The following is a 20332-nucleotide window of genomic DNA, read 5'->3' as shown; positions in this document are numbered from 1 at the left end:
CGGAACTCACGGAACCTCGCTCTGGTTGCACGTCGATTGGCTTGCTATCTTGATGCAGATCATGGAGTGCACACCAGGTATGCATATGCCCGAGGGCCGCGTCAATCATGGTATGACTTGATGAAAACCCCTCATATTTTGAGGGCTGGTTAACGTCATCGAGCATACCTTGATAATGAGAGAGAGTGGAAGATGGAAGTGATACATTTCTTGGCTGCCCACGAAGGGAACGTGAATATAAGTACTCACCGAACCGAACCCACAAACTCCTCAATCTGCTAATCTTCACAGCCCTCGAACTGAACAGTCAGCATTGAGCCGTATATCCATAGCAATCCTCGACGTTATGCAGCCTATCAGGTACATACCTACCTATATCCAACCTGCGCCTGGAGCCCCGGCCACGGGAAGCTCCCTTCACAGCCATGGCCATTGGATGCCCGAGAACGTCGAGCTCCGTCGAGCCTGGCTTGCAAGCTTACTCGACAAGACGAAAGCAGAAATCCCTAAAAAGCTGCGCAATGAGGAGAACCCCGTTGAGACGTTCCGAAAGCTGATCGAGGACAACTCAACCCTTTACATGCTGGCCAGTTCCATGTTCGAGGAAATCCCCGAAAAGGCTCCGTACGATAGGGACCCGACCACTCTGAGGAAGCAAGTCCGGAACTACAAGACCATGCTATACCTCTTCAATACACTTCTTACCGAGGTCCCAGAATACTTCTTAAGAGACAATCCGAACGTACCCAGCGGTCTCATTGGATTTCCATTCAACATTATCGTTGACTGGCCCATGGGGACGCCAAGCGGCCGCCAATTCTTCTTGGATGAGAGAGTGAACATATGTCTTAAGAAGATTCTCAACAAATGGAATGCCTTCCTGAAAGACCCGACAGCGGGGGGCAGGGGTGACAAGGGTGGCAACCAGGCTCTCATCAATGCTGGATGGAGCTCCGACGAGGCGATCCGGCAGCTGCAAGACAAAGCCAATGAGTCTACCCCCAATGAGACGCCAAAGACGTTCGACAAACTATTCCAATATCCCGCTGGAGGCACCCAGGCGACGTTCTACAACTATGCCTGCTGGGATGACTTCTTTACTCGCAAGTTCAAGGAAAGTGTCCGTCCCGTAGCGAAGGCGGCCGTCGTCAATGCTTGTGAATCATTCCCTCTGTCATTCGACACGGATGTCTCGCGCCGCAACACTTTCTGGCTCAAGGGCACACCATACTCGCTCCATGACATGCTCGGAGCTACACAGAATGCCAATGTTTCGTCCTACGTTGACAGCTTCGTCGGCGGCTCGGTGTATCAGGCTTTCTTGAGTGCCGATTCTTACCACTGCTGGAATGCCCCGGTTACCGGTGAGGTCAAATATCGCAGCTTGATCGATGGAACTTACTTCGCCGAAACAGCTGCGGCAGGATTCGGAGGGTCGAGCGGTCCTGACCCTGCTGGCCCAGATGTATCCCAGCGGTATATTACTCACATAGCTGCCCGCGGTGTCCTCATCGTCGACACCAACGTCCCGGGCGGCGCAAACATTGGGCTGGTTGGATTTGTACCCGTTGGGATGTCCGAGGTATCAACCTGTGACTGGTACCCGGGTACGGAAGTAGGCAAGACTATCACTCAGGGAGATGTCATTGGGGCTTTCCATAGTGGTGGATCCACACACTGCCTTATCTTCCAGCGTGACGCTGTGAAGAAGTTGGAATTCATCCCTAAAGCCCAGTACCCTGAGATTGCCACGACCAACCTGGCTGTCAATAGTGAGTTGGCTAAGCTCACCTCTTGAGATATTTAACTTTACTCGCATTGGTGTGCGCTATCTGCTGTCGCGTGGGAGACGTGATTCTGTTTGTAGCTTTTGTTGGGCTAATGGCATGATCCATGCGAGAACAGAGCTACCAATTTCATTCCTGCAAACCCTAGCCTGACAGGTTGCCGAGTGTCAATAGATACTGGCACAATACCTTTGGGACCTTAGATAGTTGCGTAACGAATCGAGCATCACAATCAGTGGTGTTTTATATATATACAGATCTGGCGACGAACAGCTATGTTCAGTCCGGTGATATATTCCAGTTCCGTAGGCATGCTGGCGACAGCGGCATTTCGATCATGTAATTACGCCATTAGTGTTCCCACATTAAAACAGGTTTGACTGTGGTTCCGTCCTTCATACTCTTTACCGCTTGCTCAAATTCAGCGGCCTATGAATTGAAAACGCCGTGTCAGTAAGTACCAGAAGTGTTGCTCCAGAATGAGAAGAATTGGGACCACAAACATCGAAATACTGAACTAACTGGTCGACTGGGAATCGTCCTTCACGATACCATTGAATCATTTGCGGAATGGCCTTTGTTGTTGTAAGTGTTGAGATAGGATCTTGGAATTGTGTAAAGGGAGGGCTTTCAAACCTTGCCGGGAATGCTATCGCCTTCAATACATCCTATTATCGACCGACCGGACTATCATGTCCGAAAGAAGAAATAGTTAATCCTCTCTCCAAGGGATGTGGACATCGGCCCGTTGTGACTCACATTGATGTGTTGCACGACGTCAATATTAAGACCATATCCCAATGGAGGCACTCCTACAAGGACCAGTTTGCCTCTTTTCTGTGTAGCCTGGAGGCCCTCTTCGATGAGAGTCGGAACGCCTGTGGTGTCAATCACCACCGTGACCCCAGGGAAAGAGAATTCGGAAACAGCATCCTTCAGGCTTGTTCCATGAAGGGTGCCTGTGTTGATAGTATGTGATGCCCCCAGTCTCTTGGCCTGTTCGAGGCGTGTCGCAACCTTATCGACAGCAATGATCGCCTTACATTCACGAATATTGGCTGTCTGTGAATCCTGTGGTCAGTTCTACATTGCCACTCCAAGCAGCCCGGATCCAAGCCATACCATAAGTGCGCCCATTCCAACAGCACCCAAGCCCAAGATCATCACGACATCATCCGGGCCAGCATCAGAAGTGTTCAAAACGGCGCCCATCCCAGTTTGGAATCCACATCCCAGTGGCGCAAAGAGCCTGAGCTCGTCTTCGCTCATGAGGAAATCTTTGACGTTGACAACGCTAGCCTCGCTGACTACACTATGTCTGGCAAAGCTCGACTGACCAAAGAATTTCGACCAGGGTTCCTCCCCGGCTTTCTGGATTTTCATTCCTCCTTGGCGTCCAACGTAATTCTCCTCAGCGAACACGTCGCAATATGCGGGATGCAAGGTTTGACACGCTTCACACGATGAACAAGAGTAGTAGGAGAGTAGGACTGGATCCCCGACCTCGACGGACTTCACATTTGAGCCCAGTGCGCGTACAATACCGGCGCCTGTGACCGGTTAGTATAGATAGAATGGTGTCTCATGTCTCCATCCATCTGATTCATGGCCCCGTGTATTCAACGCCAGAAATCGACATATTCGCAAATACCTTCATGCCCCAATACCTTGGGATACTGGATGCCAATTCTTCCAGCCGGTACCGATGACAGAACTATATCCGTATGGCAGATGCCTGTCGCACGCATTTCAACCAGAATTTCGCCCTCGCCAGGTGTACACACCTCAACCTCCTCCATCGCCCAGTTTATGGTCTGTGGCTGCTCGGGCTCACGAGCAACGATGGCGGTGGTAGTAATCATGGTTGTCATGAACGGTTCTCTGGCCGGAATGAGCGATCCAGGGGCATCTGATGGCTTGCGTGTTGGATTTGAGCACGGCGGGGATAATTGTCTTATAAATGCAGCGTGTTGCGTCGCAGGTAAAAATACGGTTTTGGGTTCTTTTTTTTTTCGGCGAATCATTATTCATTTCCCCCGCACTGATATAAATGGGAAGTGTTGAAGCAGCTTATCTTTCCTTCTGCCTCGGGCCGATGCCTAGGTTAGAACTTAGAGATATATCCACCCAAACCATTTCTGTAAATATATATATTTTTTATGCTTGCTCGATTTTAGGAGTTACTATGCCTTATGGCAGGTACCGCATGTTTCACAAATGGCATCTGAAGAAGGAACAGGTGGTGGTGCTTCCCACAGCTGTAGCATAACCCAAGGATTCCCAAACATAGAAAAGAAACAAGGCAGTTGACCGGGGCAAGTTGGCATTCCATGAAAGAATTTCATAAAGGAGGAAGGACGAATTGAAAAAGATTCAGGTTGTCCGAATTAAGGCTTAAAGCTGAGCCAGGGGTCATTGTACAGCTCCCCAGCCGTTGCCCGATCAGCTGGCTCCCAGCGGAGCATTTTCCCCACAAATTCAAGAAAAAGCCTTTTGTCTTCTCCGTGGAGAAATGGCGTACTGTTGGAAAGGTTGAACTCGTCAGGTGGGACTATACCTGGAAATTTGAACTCTCCTAACTAAAGAGTTAGTTATCGCTCGAGGGATTAAAGTAGCAGACATTATACCATGACTGGAGAAGAGGGCTGAACAAATGCCTTGGTCTGCCCTTGCTAGTACTTGCAGTGGAGGTGGACCAAGTACGCGTATCATTTGGGCTATGTGCTTTGCTCGGGAATATGTGTTGCTGCTAGAGTCCAGTCCATCGAAAAGAATATCATCTGCAAGAAGCTCCCATAGCTTTATAGGAGCACGATGTCAGTGACTGGTACAGGTATCTTCACACGGGCCATACCATGGTTCCCAGGTTCCAAATATCGGCACTATATGTCCGGGTTGCCTTTAAAAGTACCTCTGGTGCACAAAAGGGTTGAGGCTGAATATCATGATTATGAGCCTCAGAGGTGTTGCCAAAAACAGCAGCACTGAAGTCGCTAATTTGAACTAGTCCCATCCCTTTCCTCAGATGCCCGAAGTCTGAACGAGACTGAAATACAGGATGACCATCATGATCCCAACACGGAGCAGGATTGCGTTCTTGTTCGCGAGCATAATTCTCAAGAACATCACGGTCTTCGAATCCCACGAGAAAGTTATCTGCCTTGAGATCTTTTGCTATCATTAGAGAGAGGATGCCCAGATCCGCAGCAACTTAGAAGAAGCCTACCGGTATGTATAATATGGCACTCAGAGTGCAGAAAGTCAAGGCCCTGGAGCAATAATTTCAAAAACGGCTTGAGGACAGCGGGAGGCACGCCGTTGCTTCCAAGGTGCTTCCCCAAAAGCCACAGTGGTTCCCTTAATGGTTCATATACCAAGCATAAATGCTCTCCCTGCGCGCCTCGGAGGCCAAAGGACTCATGGACCAGCCGGACGTATGCCCGACCTTCATGACTCGATCGCAACTGCGAGATATATCGCGACATTTCCAATTCTTCCGTGGCCGATCTTTGCTCTTCTTTGCCGCAGTTGGTAATTTTTACCGTCACATATCGGTTTGACTGCCACGCCCAACTTTGACGGTGTTATTAAAACAAGCAGTAATGGGTAAGCGAACTGACCGAGCTGTGTCTTTGGCGAGCCAGACGGTGGAATTGGCACCCCAGCCGAGCTTTGAGATGATGCGGTATCGTCTAGCGAGGGTCTCTCCAATACGAGCGGGATAATATTTCTTACGATCATACTCCGGGTTGTCATTCTCCTCTCGCATGACGGGAGACGTGGCTCGAGAAACCAATCTGAAACTGGGAACTGATGGAATAAGGCGCGATAATTTCCCAGGAGGTCGATGGTAAGCATGCATTGGGGACGGATAACGCGTGACAGCTGTGCCCAAGTTGATGTTCGCAGACATTCCGTTCCAAAGTCAGAGGAGCTGCTATTATTTGCCAAGAATCCGGTTAACGCAGAGCGTCAGCCCGTATGGGACGCCAATCCAACATGGCTCGGATGCTAGGGATGAAATTTCACCAAGTTGCATGACTGTGGCTCATAAATCAAGCTTGGTTGAAGAATATATAGTAAATTCTTTTATGACTACAATTATTATGCTAACAATCCTACCTATCCAGAGTCTCGAAAAGAATCAAATCTAGAACTCAACAGAAAAGACAGCACAAGTGGCACATGACTGTTATTGGCAACTATTTTTATATAGCTTGCTATCCTCACAGCCCCGTTCTGGGTCTCCTATGGCTTAGGCTTTGCCCTCGTATATATCCTTGTACATCATGCTGAACGTCACCTCATCATCATCCGCCACGCTCTTGCCTACTTTGAGAAGCCCGTTGTACTTAGTTTCATGGAATATCGTGAGCATCGAGCGATTTGTACCCGAAGCCGCACTTCCATATCGAATGGTCACCGGTGTGTCCTGTTTTACTTCTCCACAATCGGTACCATCGACGCCTCTGATAAACCAATAATCAGAGAAAGCGCCCTCGGGCTCAGGCAGTGCAACCGGGAATTTATCGTCGTTTTGCCCATTTCCACCTTCAAGGTAGAGGTAGAGCTCGGTCGAAGGGTTCCTTAAAATGTATGGTTGACCGTACATAATCTAAATGGATCAGGTCACTTCTTTACGCAATAGTGAGGTAGCATACCTTCGTCACTCCATGCCCTTCAGGAGTTTTGCATTCCAGGTAAATGCCATGCTTGTTGCACTCGTCCACGCTCTCGTGTAGCCCGACGGTAGCACCCCTGGCCGGGATCGTACCCGACGTTTTCCCCAGTCCCTCGATATCGTCTAAATGGGACAGGGCAGTTAATACAACGATCCTATAGAGAGCACCTATGGACTAACCGTGTGACCAATCTGCTTTATGGAAAGCTGTGAGGTACTTGTACCAACCGTAACTACCTTTGGTAGATGTACGCAGGTAGAACTTTCGACCCGGTCGCGATTGTAGTATTGGCTGGATCTGGACAGGAAGTTTCGGATCCGTTACGTCCTTCGTCAGGAATTTTTCGACATTCTTGTGGATCTCACTGTCTCCGAACTGGGCGAGTAGATTTAAAATGTGGCGGTTGCCGGCTCTCTACATTGTTGTGTCAGTTCGGCTCGTTATTTGTGCATGAAAGTCTTCACACCTTAATGATTCTCCAATTCTGGTATTCGGCCACGGTGTGGCACCAGTCAGGGGGGCTGATAGGATCTGTCAGCCCGTTGCATATAAAACGAGGTTTTCCTATAATAAGGAGGGTATACCTATTGCATAGCAGTGTGTTTCCCCCATTTGCCTGCCACTGCAGGGTGCTCGTTAGGTTGCTATTGGAGTTATTCTCAGCCTCTCCACGGGCCCGTCCGTATGCAACGCTTGTCGAGCCCCCGGCGCCCATTGGAGTTTTGAACGAGGCTGCAGCTTGCGCTTTCATAGAGAATTTGGTATCCTTCGCACTTGATTCAGTGTGAGAATCAAATTCCTCGGAAGCGAACAGGCGCCCACCGAGTTGAACTTGGGTACTGAAGTATTCGCCTGCATGTAGTCAGATCATAGCGTTCAATTGCAAGAAAAATACTTGTTTTCCGAAGTCTCACCGAACAGCTTTATAAAATGATCCGCTGTTTCATTTGTAGGACCTTTGGCTAGTTCCTTTTTGCATCTCTTGGTGACCTCAAGGCTGTATTCGTCTAATCGAACCGTGACGCGAGGGAACTATAATCGTCAGCCAGTATCCAGATCTACAACGAAGTTCACAAACATTATAGGAGATGTTCATTTGGCTAGATTCTCCAGACTCGTCCGTTGTCGTTTGGTTGGCATTTGATGTTTTGGTTCCGCCGCTAAACCCTAAAACCCCCCCGAAGGCTGGCAATCCACTTGGTCCAGGTTAGAAAACATATACTGGGGGCACAGGGGGTAGCAGGCCCGTACCCCGACATGGAGATATCAACCTCGTCAATAGCGGACTTCGAAAGGGAGGATTGAAATTGCGTCTTTGTCTCATATATTGAGACATATGATTGGTCATCAACGAAGTAGTCCGGTACTCGAACCTTGGGCTATCCAGAGTCAAATGTTGGTCACAGGATGAAAGTTGCCTCGCCCTCACCTCGTTGACGTCTTCTTCATCATAGACTCTTCGTTCCTTTATCCTGAACGCTATAGATGACCGGTCCAGTAGTTAGACAGACCTTAAATGGTATATATCAACAACCAAAAGGCCTACCTGGGTACGGAGCTCGAATCAAGCCTATCGGCGTGCTCTTTCCATGACCATTGTCCTGCCGAAGCACGCAAAGACCGTAGCAAAGTGAGTTATTAATTGTAACCGTTTTCCAGCTTTCTTGATCTAGTTCTTGTGGCTTCCTATATATCGCTGTTAGATTAGTAGTACCGCCAAGAGCCGGGGGGTGGAGACAGAGGATGACATACGTCTCAATGCTATTTACAGCTCTCCAATCTGCTTTGTTTATGGATGACGACAGTGTAGGGGCCTTTTGGGCCGGAAGGTACTCTAAAGGTGCCTTATACCAGTTAATGACAAGTAAATTCGGAACTGGCGTTCTTTAATTGTATATCGCTCACCGGTAAACTGATGTTAGCCTTCGGGATGTCCTCCACCTGAGCCTTCTGCTTTCGTCTCAGGTAAACGTTCGAGGAAGGCGTGCTCGCTGGGCTATCTTTCTATGTTGCATAGGTTAACTGAGCATTTCTCTTGCTTGTGGGCCATGTGGCTTACATTCACATAATGAAGGTATGCCTCAATCTTCCACTGATCAAGGTCGGTGATAGATCCTCCCTGCGCAGTGCAGAATGGCAGCTTGCAGCTAATTGACTATTAGTCTCATCTTAAATGGCTCAGCGACTGTCGGAAACCCACTATTCTTTGTGGCTGCTGTTTTTGATACGGTCATGAAGACTTTTCAGTGAATTTTCGCTGATATCCTTCTTCGCAATTTTCATCAAGAATGCCTCTTCACTCTTCTGGTCACCAGTGACGACAAGAAACACCAATGTTTGCAAGTCGGGTGTTGTCCCATTATCTGTCATTTGATGTTTCATCGTTGGGTCTCCTTCGCCTTCTGCTTTCGTATCATTTTTCTCCTCGTCCTCCGCCTCTGACTCGACATCAGTACCTGCTTTCTCATCATCTAGAGCAGGCCGTAAATTCACGGGTTCCTGGTCTCGTCGGTGCGTCTCTTGGGGCGGGGCACCAACAGGGAGGGTGAGGCTATCCACAACGAGCATATTAGGCAACAATCTAGATAAATCTCTGTGTGGTATACACGATAGCTGGCAAACACGTCACGGACACCCGAAAGTAAATCGCTGGGAGTCTCCGGATTAATCAGGGCCGTTGAATGGGGTTTATATAATGTCATCCACGCATGAGACAACCCATCACGTTATTAGCCTAGGGAGCACGTCCGGCATGTAGCCGACAATTCCTACAGCCGATACCCCCACCGGCGGGCTCCTATCGTGAACAGTTAACTGGACCCACGCACTACGTTGGAGCCACCCAGACTTGCATGGGATCTGCAACCAATTCTAGCAATATTATGTTTGGCTATGCAAATCATTGCTCTTTCTGCATAAGATTTGCCTCCCCTGGTCGGTATCTTACTTTCTTGGGCCAAGACGTAGGCTCCACCCATTGCATGCACTCTGTATATAAACAGCAAAGGATACAGTCGGGTGGTTTGAATAGCGTTAGCACTTGCCACGTCAGTCTCCACTATGATAGTAGCTTTGCATTATTTGATCCTATTATCCAGCTTTACAGACTATAGGGTTCTTTGATACTGCTGCATCAACTATATCCCGTCACCTATATAACTACAATGACGAACAGATATATATATATACCAAAAATGGAATAGCCAGCCTTATGGGAGATGCAATATACCTAGGCCATTGCAAAGCGAATTGAGCTTACTTTTATGGACCATTGGACAACTCCGGGGTAATCGTGCCGGTGGAGTGGGGGTTGGGCTGAACAACGAGCCCAGAATTATGAGGGTGCATAGATCATCGTTGAGTTCACCTACACGAGCTGCCTAAGCGGAATAGCTCTCGACCTTAAAACTGCTGTGGTTCTGGAAAATTCACGACACAATATTACAAAAGGCTGCCTTGAAGCAAGCTACTACAGTCACTGGACCGTACACCCAACAGTAGAGCGAGGAGAATATCTATTATGCATTAGAGCCACATCCCTCCGGAAGGTAATGGTTACTCTGACAATCGCCTCTCAGCCAACCATCGGGTGTCACAACAAAAATGATAGCCCAGCAATTCAGGATCAATGCATCTGTCTCGATGTGATCTCTGTTCACAGCAGTCGAATACACCGCACCTTCTCATAAGGACCCACTGTTCGTTGTCCTCGGCTGAAAGTGGGACTGTTGGGAAGGGCTTGCTATTTGATAGCTATCAATCAGCCCACATAGCGGAATTTAACCACCTATCAAATCGTAACACGTCATTAGTCTCTCGGAATCAAAAGGCTCGTCGATGTCAGCTTAGAGGTAGTGGCTGTCTACCGCGTAGATCATGAACTCTTGATACCCCACTCTATGAGCTACGGTAATTATGGCTCTTCAGCTGAAAGTTTCCTATGACTGGTGTCGGCTGTGAAGAAGAGGGTTAGATCAAGTCAGGTAAGTGATATGTTAATCCACATCTGTTTATGTAACATAGTTAAGATTGCTGTGGGCATCTGTGCTGGGATGCATGTTCTTGCGTGTGACATTACCTACAGAACCACCCATCCAATCTTTCCTAGTGCGTGCCGCTTTACGGCCTTTACTAACGGAGCGATTCAGAGGAGCTGAGAGTGAGGTGACATGGAAATTCGAAGACCTGCTGAGGAATCAACGAGGGTATCAATCAATCGCGCAATCGATCACAACCCCATTACCTGTTAGGGCTTATCCATTGAATGACTTGCTATGCAAGTGCTCCCAAGGCAGAACCTTGTCCGGGACGCCGTCCAATCCAATACAAATAGTATGCCAGTAGAGGCCGAATGAACTAGGGCATCCGCAACGACGGTACCAAACAGCGCAATAAATGAGCATGGTTTCCTGCAATTTCCTGCACCTTCTATCATCGCGCTAGAAGACTTCCAGCCTCGCACATTTCCGCATTTCATGATCTGGCGAGGCTTGGAAGGAGAGCTAATGCAAACAGATTGGCTTACGAAAACTTGAGGAGTTCGAGAAATGCGCAATAACTCTATGGTAAAGAAATACTTCCATTGTCAAGCAATACTAGACGAAATTGTGTGCCATCTTCCAGAAACAATCTCCCTATCTCCTTTCATGAAACACCAATTTCAGAGGAGCAGTCACCAAGGTAAACGTATCTCTTTTACCATCCAGGAACGCGTCAACCGTCTGCTCTTGGCTAAAGTCGACATTATATCTCGTAAGAACCTCGGCAGTCACACGACGGAGCTCCATCAGAGCAAGTTGCTTCCCAACGCAGGAATAGGGGCCTATGGATATGTATCAGTATCGTACAGGAGGATACTTCTATTAACAAATGGGTTGATAATCAACCTGAATCTATCAAACATACCCGCATTGAATGGAATGAAGACGGATGCGTCTTTTACCAGCTCTGGCTGCGTCATCCACCTCTCTGGAAGAAACTCTTCGGGCCGGACAAACGCTCGTTCATCTACATGTGTGAGCATCCCTTTTCAGTAGGTAGGTAGATATGAGGGCAACGCCATACCTCGAAACAATGTGTGTGTTGGAATACACACCATCACGTCACCAGGAATATACCTATCACCGATCTGGAGACCCTCTGGCGGAGTCATTCGTTGGGTACCTGAGGGTACAGCGGGATGGAGACGCAAGGTTTCATTTATAAGTGCGTCAAGTATCTTGACACTAGTCAGCTTCTCCTGGGACAAGTCAGGCAAAGCGTCTAGTTCTGTCTGGAGTTTTGTTTGCCAGGTGCGGTCAGCAGCGAGATGGAAAAACAGATTAGTCAATGTGGCAGCAGTAGTATCACTACAGATGTTAGTCCACTGCACAATGATCAAGGCTGTCACGTGTGTGATAAAGCCCTCTTACCTTCCTGCAACAATAATCAGGTATGCGTCACCGTGTAGGTCAAGGTGATCCTGCTTCGTCTTTGGGCCCTTTTGAAAAGCATCAAGGATCCATGAAAACACGTCGGGACAATCTGGGTTATTCTGTAGCATGTTAGCATTTTTCGCCTGTTCCAGAAGTTAAATCAAAGAGCCTGTCCATACCTTGATTCTTTCTTCAACTCTGCCACCAACCCAATTCCAAAATTTGAGGTAGTCAGAGTTAAGAATAGGGATTCTTTTGAAAAACGGAAATAGCCATGTCAGGTGGCTAAACAAACCGATGCTCTTCATATCCGCATGCAGCTGAGTCGAGAAATATGTATCTTGCCCGCCTACGAGCATGTTAAAGGATTTACCAAAAGACAGATCACCCATGACGTCGAAGCTATAGTAGTTGAACCACTTCGCCATATCCATCGGCTTGCCGACGTTCTTGCGGATAGCGTCGAGAAGCTGCTCTGCGTAATGCGAAACGCGAGGTTCATAATCGCGTAAGGCTGTATTACCCCCGCGGTTAGAACACAGGGGAACATCAAGGTAAAACGATATATCGGCTCACCCTTCGAACTAAAACCTTGATCCCACACCTTCCTACGGCGAGCGTGTTCTTTCTTGTCTCGGGACATTTGGAGAGATACTCTGGGTTCCAGCACGGTATACCATGGTCCTTTGCTCACTTTCGCCTGGCCGCTGTAGAGTGCTTTGACGGCCCTAGGGTCGGCAATTGAGAGCTCGGTAGGGCCTATGAACAGATCAGGAAATGGTGTTCAATGGCGGATGAGAATCCAGGCAGAAGGAGAATCACCTAATCGAACATAGTCGCCATATTGCTGATGCAGCTTACGAACCTCTTCGTAGAGATGTAGACTCTTGGCTGAGAGTGAGGTGACGTAGAAATTCGAAAGCCGGGCGAGGAATGGACCGGGATATCCGCCAAGACGATGCCAGAAAGCACGATAAAAGAGCATGCTGGCGTAGACTCCGAGGATATGATATCCTGTGGCTGCTATTGCCCATTTTGGACGCGTGCCAGTCGCGAAACCATCCAGTAAAGCAGAATGTTCCAGATAGATGAGAGCTGCGCTCAATAGGATATATACTTTCACAATACTAGGCGCCTTTACATCCCACTCGCCAGATCGATAGAGAAGAAGGTGGGTGGCCACGCCGCTCACGGCTGCCCAAACCCACAGGGTGTCCATTGGCACAATAGATGGGTCAAACCAAACCTGTAGGTGAAAGGAACATTCCTACTTCGCGCTTTGCGCTTCCTATTCCCTGTCTTTATTAAGGCTACAAGCTATGATCGTGGCGGCTATTTCCCATGCCATGCTGCAACATGGCCTCTGGCCTTTCAACGAATGAGAAGCTGCTTTTCAAAGGTTGTGGATAGCCGAGGCCCGGCCCACGGCATCAAGTGCGGGCAGCCAGTCCTTTCGTCAGATTGTGCACTTGTTCTGTAGCTTCTCCTTGGCTCGGCCGGACCGGGTGGCATGCGCACCAATGATCAGCATCGTTTATAACCTATTCTGTTTGGATGGTCCACCGAGCGTCTCTTCCCCAGCCCAGCCAATTCGCATGAAGTAGTAATTTCTTTTACCCCACATTGGAACATTATTTTTTTTTTAAGTTAGACCACCGGAACTGCGGGGAAGAAGGAAATCCATCGGAGCCTTTTGAATATCGCCATTATCTGCACTGTGCTCGCATGGGCAACAAGATGCACAGAAGATATATTCTTGACAATGAGTGCACACTTACCACCTAATGCCCGTCATGAGATACTCAGCGCGTCTTCAAATGTTCTCCACGGACAAAGTACGCGGCGATCGCGCCGGGCGCCCCTTGCATGCCAGCATTGTCGACGTAGGAAGGTACGCTGTAATCTGGCGATAGAAGGCGCACCGTGTGTCAATTGCCGCCTGGACGGCTTTGCCTGTGTCCTTCCCCCAAGAAGATTGCCTCAGTGCCTTAAACCAAGGCGAGGAGGTGACAGCAGTCACCCAACTACGGCCAGGCTTGACGACGGGGCCCAGGATGTAAACGACACTAGGGAACAGGGGGAGGATAATAACACAGCCGGTTTGAAGCAGGCGCCACGTCATATTCGAGGCTCCGGTATAGTCTACTTGCCCGAATTCATCGTTGTTGTATCCTAGTCGCTCACCCATCGCAGGTGGCAGTGATTCAATCTCCTCGACATTAGTCCCCTATGCATACTACCCCTACCTAATTGCCCCCAACCTGCATCGTCTTCCACCATCTGATATTACCTTCCTGGACTCCCAGAAGTGCTTCAGTGTACCGTTCGGTGAATTTCTCGAGACACTTATTTCGCACTACTTTCTCTATGTGCATCCTTGCTTGCCCGTTATTAATGAAGCTGAGTTCTGGCCTGTATTTCGACAGCGAGAACGAGGCAAAACCTTTTCCTTGCTGGTATTCCAGGCGATGTTATTTGTCGCAAGTAGCGTATGTCTTCCTCCAAACCACATATACCGCAACTGACAATAGTCCAGTATCTCCCCGTCGAATATGTGAATAGAAGCGGTGCGCAATCAATAATTGCTCTCCGGGATACTTTCTATAGGCGCGCGAAGGTACTGGCACCCACTGAACTCTCATGCCCTCACGGCTTGCCCTGGAAGGAAGGTCTAAAAGCATGACCAGTTGATTTACGATTTCGAACTCGAGAACGATCAAGCTCGGCTTTGTCAAGCTGCAATTCTGCTCACGTATCGGTGCTCCAGCACAGATCGCCTTAGCAATACGACATGGCTCGCACTTGGGATCCAGCATGCCCGTGCAGTGAAGGCCCATGTCTATCACCGTTACCCTGCCAATGAAAGAGCTGTGTGCGTTACGCTGAAACGTCTATGGTGGTGTTTAATTTTGCGGGATAGGTTACTCTCTTTGGGAGTGCGACGAGCGCTCCAGATCCTCCCATGTCACTTTGACGTATCATCACATTCTCCTCTCATGTATGAAGACTTGGAAGATGAAGTCCAAGCCTCGGAGGTCTACGACGCTGCTACTAAAAAAAGACTGATCGAAATCGTAACGAGCCAGTGCCAGTTAGCTGAAACGATGACCTTGCTACTGATGACGGTCTACCCTCCAGGTGACCACGAAAACGTTGGACAAGGCTTAGATCTAATCCCAGCTCGAACTGATGATCTTAAAGAGCGCCTCCAATTCTGGGAATCAAACCACATGATTCAGGTCGATCCATCCGACGGGCAGTCGCACCACGCAGTTGTCTTCTATTGTCAATTAACCTCTTTATACTATCAGTAAGTGCTACAGATGCCATGGTAACGCGGGTTGGTTCGCTAATATATATTCTCTCCGTTCCTACCAGATCCGCTCGCCTCGTACTGTATCATTATATATCCTTTTGCCATTTCGCTCAGAAGAACCCGGAGCCCACTGCCCAGGGTCTTGAAGACCCGGACCTCGACTTAATGGACGCTTTGACAACGATGAATGAGAGAGTCAAAAGGTTTGTGATCGACGGCACAGCAGGTCAATTACCCATTGGCGTTGTCGCATACACCGTTGCCCCGCAGATACTGCTCAACATCAACCTCCGGCTCTGTCGGAACGACATCGAGAGACAACGTCAAGAGCAGCCTCTTCGGTTTTACACCGAGATCTCTCGCCTTTACAACATACGCTACGATGTCGCATATGTCTCCTCCTGGATCCGACATATAGTCCGTGTTTTTGACTTTCGTATATCCCACGGGGGCTTGGAACTCTTGAGACAGCGAAACCCGCCGGTCGATACACCATCTCAGTCAGCAATGGCTACCGCGAATCGATGTTCGAAGGGTGGACTGTCTGAACTCCTCAGTCGTCAACCGTCTGTCTATTTTGAGCTTGTTGCTATTGTAGACTATTTTATGTCAACCGGCCGCGGGGCCTTTGAAGCCCCCAGTGCCTTTCCTGTCCTTCCGTCTATCCAATGCCTGCCTCTATATCAGGAGCCTAACCTGCCGCTGTCCTTGCCTGTCGCAGAGTTGGCCGCCGAGCAACCCCTGGCTGAACACCCTCTACCGTGGCCGGATATGGAAAATTTGGATGAGGAGGTATCAGAAGCGTGGGACTCAATCTCGTTAGACGGAATGTGGTTAATCCCAGGCTCAACTGCGAGTGCCGCAGTGATGGCCTCTGATAAGGAGGGAGTACAGATGGATGATCTGCCGTTTCCTGATGAAGATCCGATTTGTACTGATAGTATATGGCGCGATCTAGGTTTATGTGGGGAGTAGCGAAGAATGTGCATTAGTATCTATTTCCTGGTTGCCAATGTGAATGTTTACTCCACACAACACAGCTCCGGCTGACACTGGTAGCAATCCCGACAAAACAAGACTTCAGAAGCCTAATTAATAATCTGCCCTTGTGGTAAATACGTCCAATTTCCAACCGACACCTCAAACTCCCCATTCACACTTCCCTCTCGGCCATTTGTCGTTGCATAAGGACCTACTAACGTCCCCGTAAAGCCCGCACTCAGCTGGTCTCCACGCGCGACCCCGTATGTCTGCAGGAGATGTGTAGCACCCTGTGGCCCCGCAGCGAATGAGTAGTGTGTCCAGTTAAACGCTTTAATTTCCAGAGTCACCGGTGTGTCGATAGACATATACGATGGGAACCGGAACACCGTCTCCGGGACAGAATTCCCCGACATCCCACGAAAACGAAAAAAGGGTGCAAGTTCACCGGCAGTCTCGGTCTTGTCTCCCTGTGGAAGGAGAGCGATTCCCAGGTCAAAATGATATGCCTCCGTCAAGAATACGCTGATGCCCACCTCATCCTCCTTATCACGCAGAGTGGAAGTGTTAATGTCTAGGAGATACGTGAAGAGACTGTCTGTTTGACGTCGGCCGATGAATGTCTGGCCCTTACCGCCGGTGGATCGTCCATCGGTAGAGGTCAGATTGAACACGGACGAACGAAGTACCAGTGCGTTCTCATACCCTGGCGGCGATACGAGATAGGTATCCGGCGTTGGCAGTCGCCAATGTATCAAATGCAACGGCAATGTCGAGTTCGGCGGGAAGGTAAGATGATCAGGGCTGTCGACATAAGGGCTTACCGTCGGAGACAAGGACGGGGTCCGAAGCGAGTTCCCATCCGCTGGTGATACCGTGTACATTCTGAAGGATCGGCCACTCGCCCTTTTCCCACGTAACGGGGGTCAGAGCTGTTTCCCTTCCCATTGGATAATTTTCGAAATCAGGTCCAGAGCGTGTTGACAGCGCGACTGCCCACCAGCTGCCCTGGGTATCCTGGAACAGATCAGCGTGTCCCACTGCTTGAAAAAAAGCCGTGGTATTCGCGTTGGTGAGTACGGGATTGTGAGGCGCGGGCTCATAGGGTCCGTTGATATTTCTGGACCGCGCCATGGTCACCATGTGTCCTTCTCCTGTGCCACCTTCGGCTAACATTAGGTAGTAGTAGTCGTCCTTCTTATACAGATGCGGACCCTCTGGTGCCAAGCCCCCCGTGCCATTCCATGGGTTTGTCCAAGGTCCTGTGTCGCCTGTCTGTAGGTTAATCGTGGCAGTTTGGATCCCAGGCCAGACCTTATATTCATGACTTCCTGTTACATAGACCTGCCCATCATCATCCCAAAACAACGAGGTATCGTAACCCCCAAAGTCAAAATGTACGGGGTCCGTCCAACTATCTGAATCAAAGGGATCATCTGTGCTTATCACAAAATTGTCCCAACGCGATTCATCGTCAGACGGCAAATCATCAAACACCAGCGTCGTACTAATCCAAAATCGACCTCCCCCATGTCCACTTCCATTGTTCTTATTGCCGCTCTCTTCTCCACGGTACCTAAGTGTGGGTGCCCATATCCCACTGGTGTCCTTGATGGTCTCCGCCAGCTTCGGCAGCATCTCGGGCCTCGAGATAGCATTTCCAATCAGCTTCCAGTTCCGCAAGTCTTTCGAGGCGTGGATTGGTATCCCGGGAAAGGCATTGAAGCTGCTCGAGGCACAGAAGTAGGTATTATCCCAGGATGGAACGAGTATGCAGCTGGGATCGGGATGGAACCCTGGAAGAATTGGGTTGCTGTAAGTGCTGTTCTGGTGATTGACATGGCCCAAGGCCAGACTGCCCATCAGCACGAATGCAACGAATGTTTCTGCCATGTTAAGGTGCGATGGGGATTATGACAGATGGTGTAGATTCCATGGGACAAGGGTTGAAAAATATGCAAGTCCCCTAGGTGAATCTCCCTTCTACTTTGTGGTTGGTGGACTATCTTAAGAGTCGGTCAAGGGCTCCAGGCTCCCGAGCAGAGGTCTATTGTGTGAGGCCGTGCACCATGGTTGGCTCTAGAGGCTATATCGAGACCAGCGGTGCTTCGCGTTTCCTATTCTGGCTTCCAGGCCCTAAGACTTGCATGGTCAAGTTAGCCCTATCCCTCCATGTCCAACAGAACTGCGGGGTAGATGTGCATTTATCCAGACCCCGCATTGAGCGATCTGATCATTCTTTTCGGCAGGAACAAGCTCAATCATGGAAGGTTACTGGAACATATACTATTCGTGGGATTTCCTGCCCGTAGCCTCTGGTACTAATGCAGGAAGAAGGGCTGCAAGTGCCGTTCGCTTCGCTTTCTAGGCGCCATCTCCCCTCGTAGAATAGCTGCTAAAAGGCCCAACAGCCCGAAGGCCTTGCACGACTATGGCGATGTATTGCAATAGTTCTGGTCATTTGGTGAACACCAACTATGAAGCTCAATTCTGCTCTGTTATACATCGCCCTCCCGATCTTGCAAGCGGTCGTAGCATGGCAAGTACCCGAGGAATATGCCATAGCTCCGTCCTCCAATGGCCGGTTCCTACAGGAACTTCATGGAAAACCATTCTTCTGGCAGGCGGACACGGCATGGCTGTTATTCCATCGCCTCAACTTCAGCGAGGCTGACCTATACCTGTCGGACCGAGCGAGCAAGGGGTTCACGATGGTTCTAGCCGTTGGCTTCACCCAGGCAGGTATCGACAGTCCCAACCGCAATGGCGACCTGCCATTTATAGACGAAGACGTCACAAAGCCCAACGAGGCCTACTGGGTTTACGTCGACTCCATTGTCGAGCTGGCATGGAGTAAAGGCATCCGAATCTGCATGGTCCCTGCATGGGGTAAATATGTGCACGGTAACGGTGCGTCCTCAGCCACAAGGTCTTTACAACACAGCATAGCTTGATCTAACCCGCACTAGACAATTCGGGCAGTGTACTTAACACGAACACCGCATTCACCTTTGGCAGATTCATCGGCCAGCGATATCCCTACCTTCCCAAGACCCTTGTCGGCGACACAAACCCCTACTGGCTAAACAAAACAGCCGTAAAGGCAGACTATACAAACGGCGGTGCTCCTCCCACTTACGAGGTCATTGACTGGTCGCCAGTTTACGATGACTTGGCCAATGGCATTGTCGCTGGCGAGCGACAGGCTATCGCAGAGACATCTACCCAGAATGCCACGACTTGGTGGCCACTGATGTCGATCCACCCGACAAACCAATGGTTCACGGGCGGGCCACTCGCGCTCGCACACGCGTTCTTCGGAGACCGGGCATGGCTCACCTTGGACGCCAGCCAATCTGGTCATGCAGACTACCCGCCAAACCCTCCGATCCCTTGGTGGAATTGTCGACGCGGCTGGGAGCCCGTCGAGCTCATGTACGCGGCGGGATCGGTACCTGGGGGCCGCGTGCGGCCGGTCATTGATAATGAGGCGCATTACGAGAACCGATATAATAATGGCAATAGCAGTAAGCCTGTTTGGAATGCAAGCGATGTGCGAATCGGAAGCTGGCAAGCGGTATGCCTCACACCTACCGAACGGAAATCTGATCTTGTTGTCGTCGGGGACGACAGAAAGCAGCACTGACGAAAGAATAGGTCTTCTCGGGCGCAGTGGGCTTAACTTATGGGGCGAATGCCATCCAGCAGTGTGCGATTCCTGAACGTTTCGCATCCGATGGCAGTGGGCCAAGTGAGACCTGGCTGGAGGATCTAGTTTTACCGGGATCCAGCCAGATGCAGTGGATCAAGAAGGCAATGTTGGATAGAGGGAATACGACGTTCTTCAGGCGTGTGCCAGCACAAGACATCATCGTGGGAAATGCTGGTTCGGACGATAAACGGGTCACAGCGACAAGGGATAGTGGTGGTGCCTGGATCATGGTGTACACCCCCACGGGGAAGCCGTTCCAGGTTGAGACGAAGAGTCTGGGCTCTTGCAACGTGCAGGCCAGCTGGTATGATCCGTTACGTGGCACGTATAGCAGACTGGGTTATATACAGTGTGGAGGAAGCGCGACTGTCCAGCCGTTTACGCCGCCTACCACAGGAGAACATGCAGACTGGGTGCTCGTCCTAGAAGTAGTCCACTAG

General features: G+C 49.7%; 7 protein-coding genes across 7 annotated transcripts; 3 read left to right on the top strand and 4 right to left on the bottom strand.

The window, feature by feature from the left end:
• Positions 1–346: 346 nt before the first annotated feature.
• On the top strand, positions 347–1798 carry ABOM_003593 (phosphatidylserine decarboxylase family protein; the record flags this gene model as incomplete). The annotated part of the gene is made up of 1 exon (XM_022530723.1): positions 347–1798. The coding sequence occupies one exon, from the start codon at positions 347–349 to the stop codon at positions 1796–1798; it is 1452 nt and encodes a 483-aa protein (XP_022393092.1).
• A 340-nt stretch (positions 1799–2138) lies between these two features.
• On the bottom strand, positions 2139–3649 carry ABOM_003592 (NAD(P)-dependent alcohol dehydrogenase; the record flags this gene model as incomplete). Its single annotated transcript, XM_022530722.1, has 6 exons — positions 2139–2216; positions 2291–2362; positions 2424–2474; positions 2547–2849; positions 2910–3337; positions 3439–3649. The coding sequence occupies 6 exons, from the start codon at positions 3647–3649 to the stop codon at positions 2139–2141; spliced, it is 1143 nt and encodes a 380-aa protein (XP_022393091.1).
• A 525-nt stretch (positions 3650–4174) lies between these two features.
• ABOM_003591 (protein kinase domain protein) lies at positions 4175–5649 on the bottom strand (the record flags this gene model as incomplete). The annotated part of the gene is made up of 5 exons (XM_022530721.1): positions 4175–4362; positions 4415–4586; positions 4642–4955; positions 5014–5360; positions 5408–5649. The coding sequence occupies 5 exons, from the start codon at positions 5647–5649 to the stop codon at positions 4175–4177; spliced, it is 1263 nt and encodes a 420-aa protein (XP_022393090.1).
• Positions 5650–11103: 5454 nt separating this feature from the next.
• ABOM_003590 (cytochrome P450) lies at positions 11104–13102 on the bottom strand (the record flags this gene model as incomplete). The annotated part of the gene is made up of 7 exons (XM_022530720.1): positions 11104–11291; positions 11375–11476; positions 11534–11817; positions 11881–12002; positions 12063–12397; positions 12460–12642; positions 12706–13102. The coding sequence occupies 7 exons, from the start codon at positions 13100–13102 to the stop codon at positions 11104–11106; spliced, it is 1611 nt and encodes a 536-aa protein (XP_022393089.1).
• A 543-nt stretch (positions 13103–13645) lies between these two features.
• ABOM_003589 (uncharacterized protein) lies at positions 13646–16174 on the top strand (the record flags this gene model as incomplete). Its single annotated transcript, XM_022530719.1, has 5 exons — positions 13646–14018; positions 14077–14372; positions 14420–14500; positions 14571–15193; positions 15262–16174. 5 exons carry the CDS (start codon positions 13646–13648, stop codon positions 16172–16174), a joined length of 2286 nt encoding a protein of 761 aa, XP_022393036.1.
• A 113-nt stretch (positions 16175–16287) lies between these two features.
• ABOM_003588 (xylosidase : arabinofuranosidase) lies at positions 16288–18073 on the bottom strand (the record flags this gene model as incomplete). Its single annotated transcript, XM_022530718.1, has 2 exons — positions 16288–16886; positions 17005–18073. 2 exons carry the CDS (start codon positions 18071–18073, stop codon positions 16288–16290), a joined length of 1668 nt encoding a protein of 555 aa, XP_022393123.1.
• Positions 18074–18657: 584 nt separating this feature from the next.
• Positions 18658–20332, top strand: ABOM_003587 (glycoside hydrolase family 140 protein; the record flags this gene model as incomplete). Its single annotated transcript, XM_022530717.1, has 3 exons — positions 18658–19090; positions 19150–19757; positions 19838–20332. 3 exons carry the CDS (start codon positions 18658–18660, stop codon positions 20330–20332), a joined length of 1536 nt encoding a protein of 511 aa, XP_022393041.1.

This window comes from Aspergillus bombycis (assembly GCF_001792695.1).
Source record: "Aspergillus bombycis strain NRRL26010 chromosome Unknown contig00009, whole genome shotgun sequence".
NCBI lineage: Eukaryota > Fungi > Ascomycota > Eurotiomycetes > Eurotiales > Aspergillaceae > Aspergillus > Aspergillus bombycis.
This window is presented reverse-complemented; position numbering and strand designations above follow the sequence as displayed.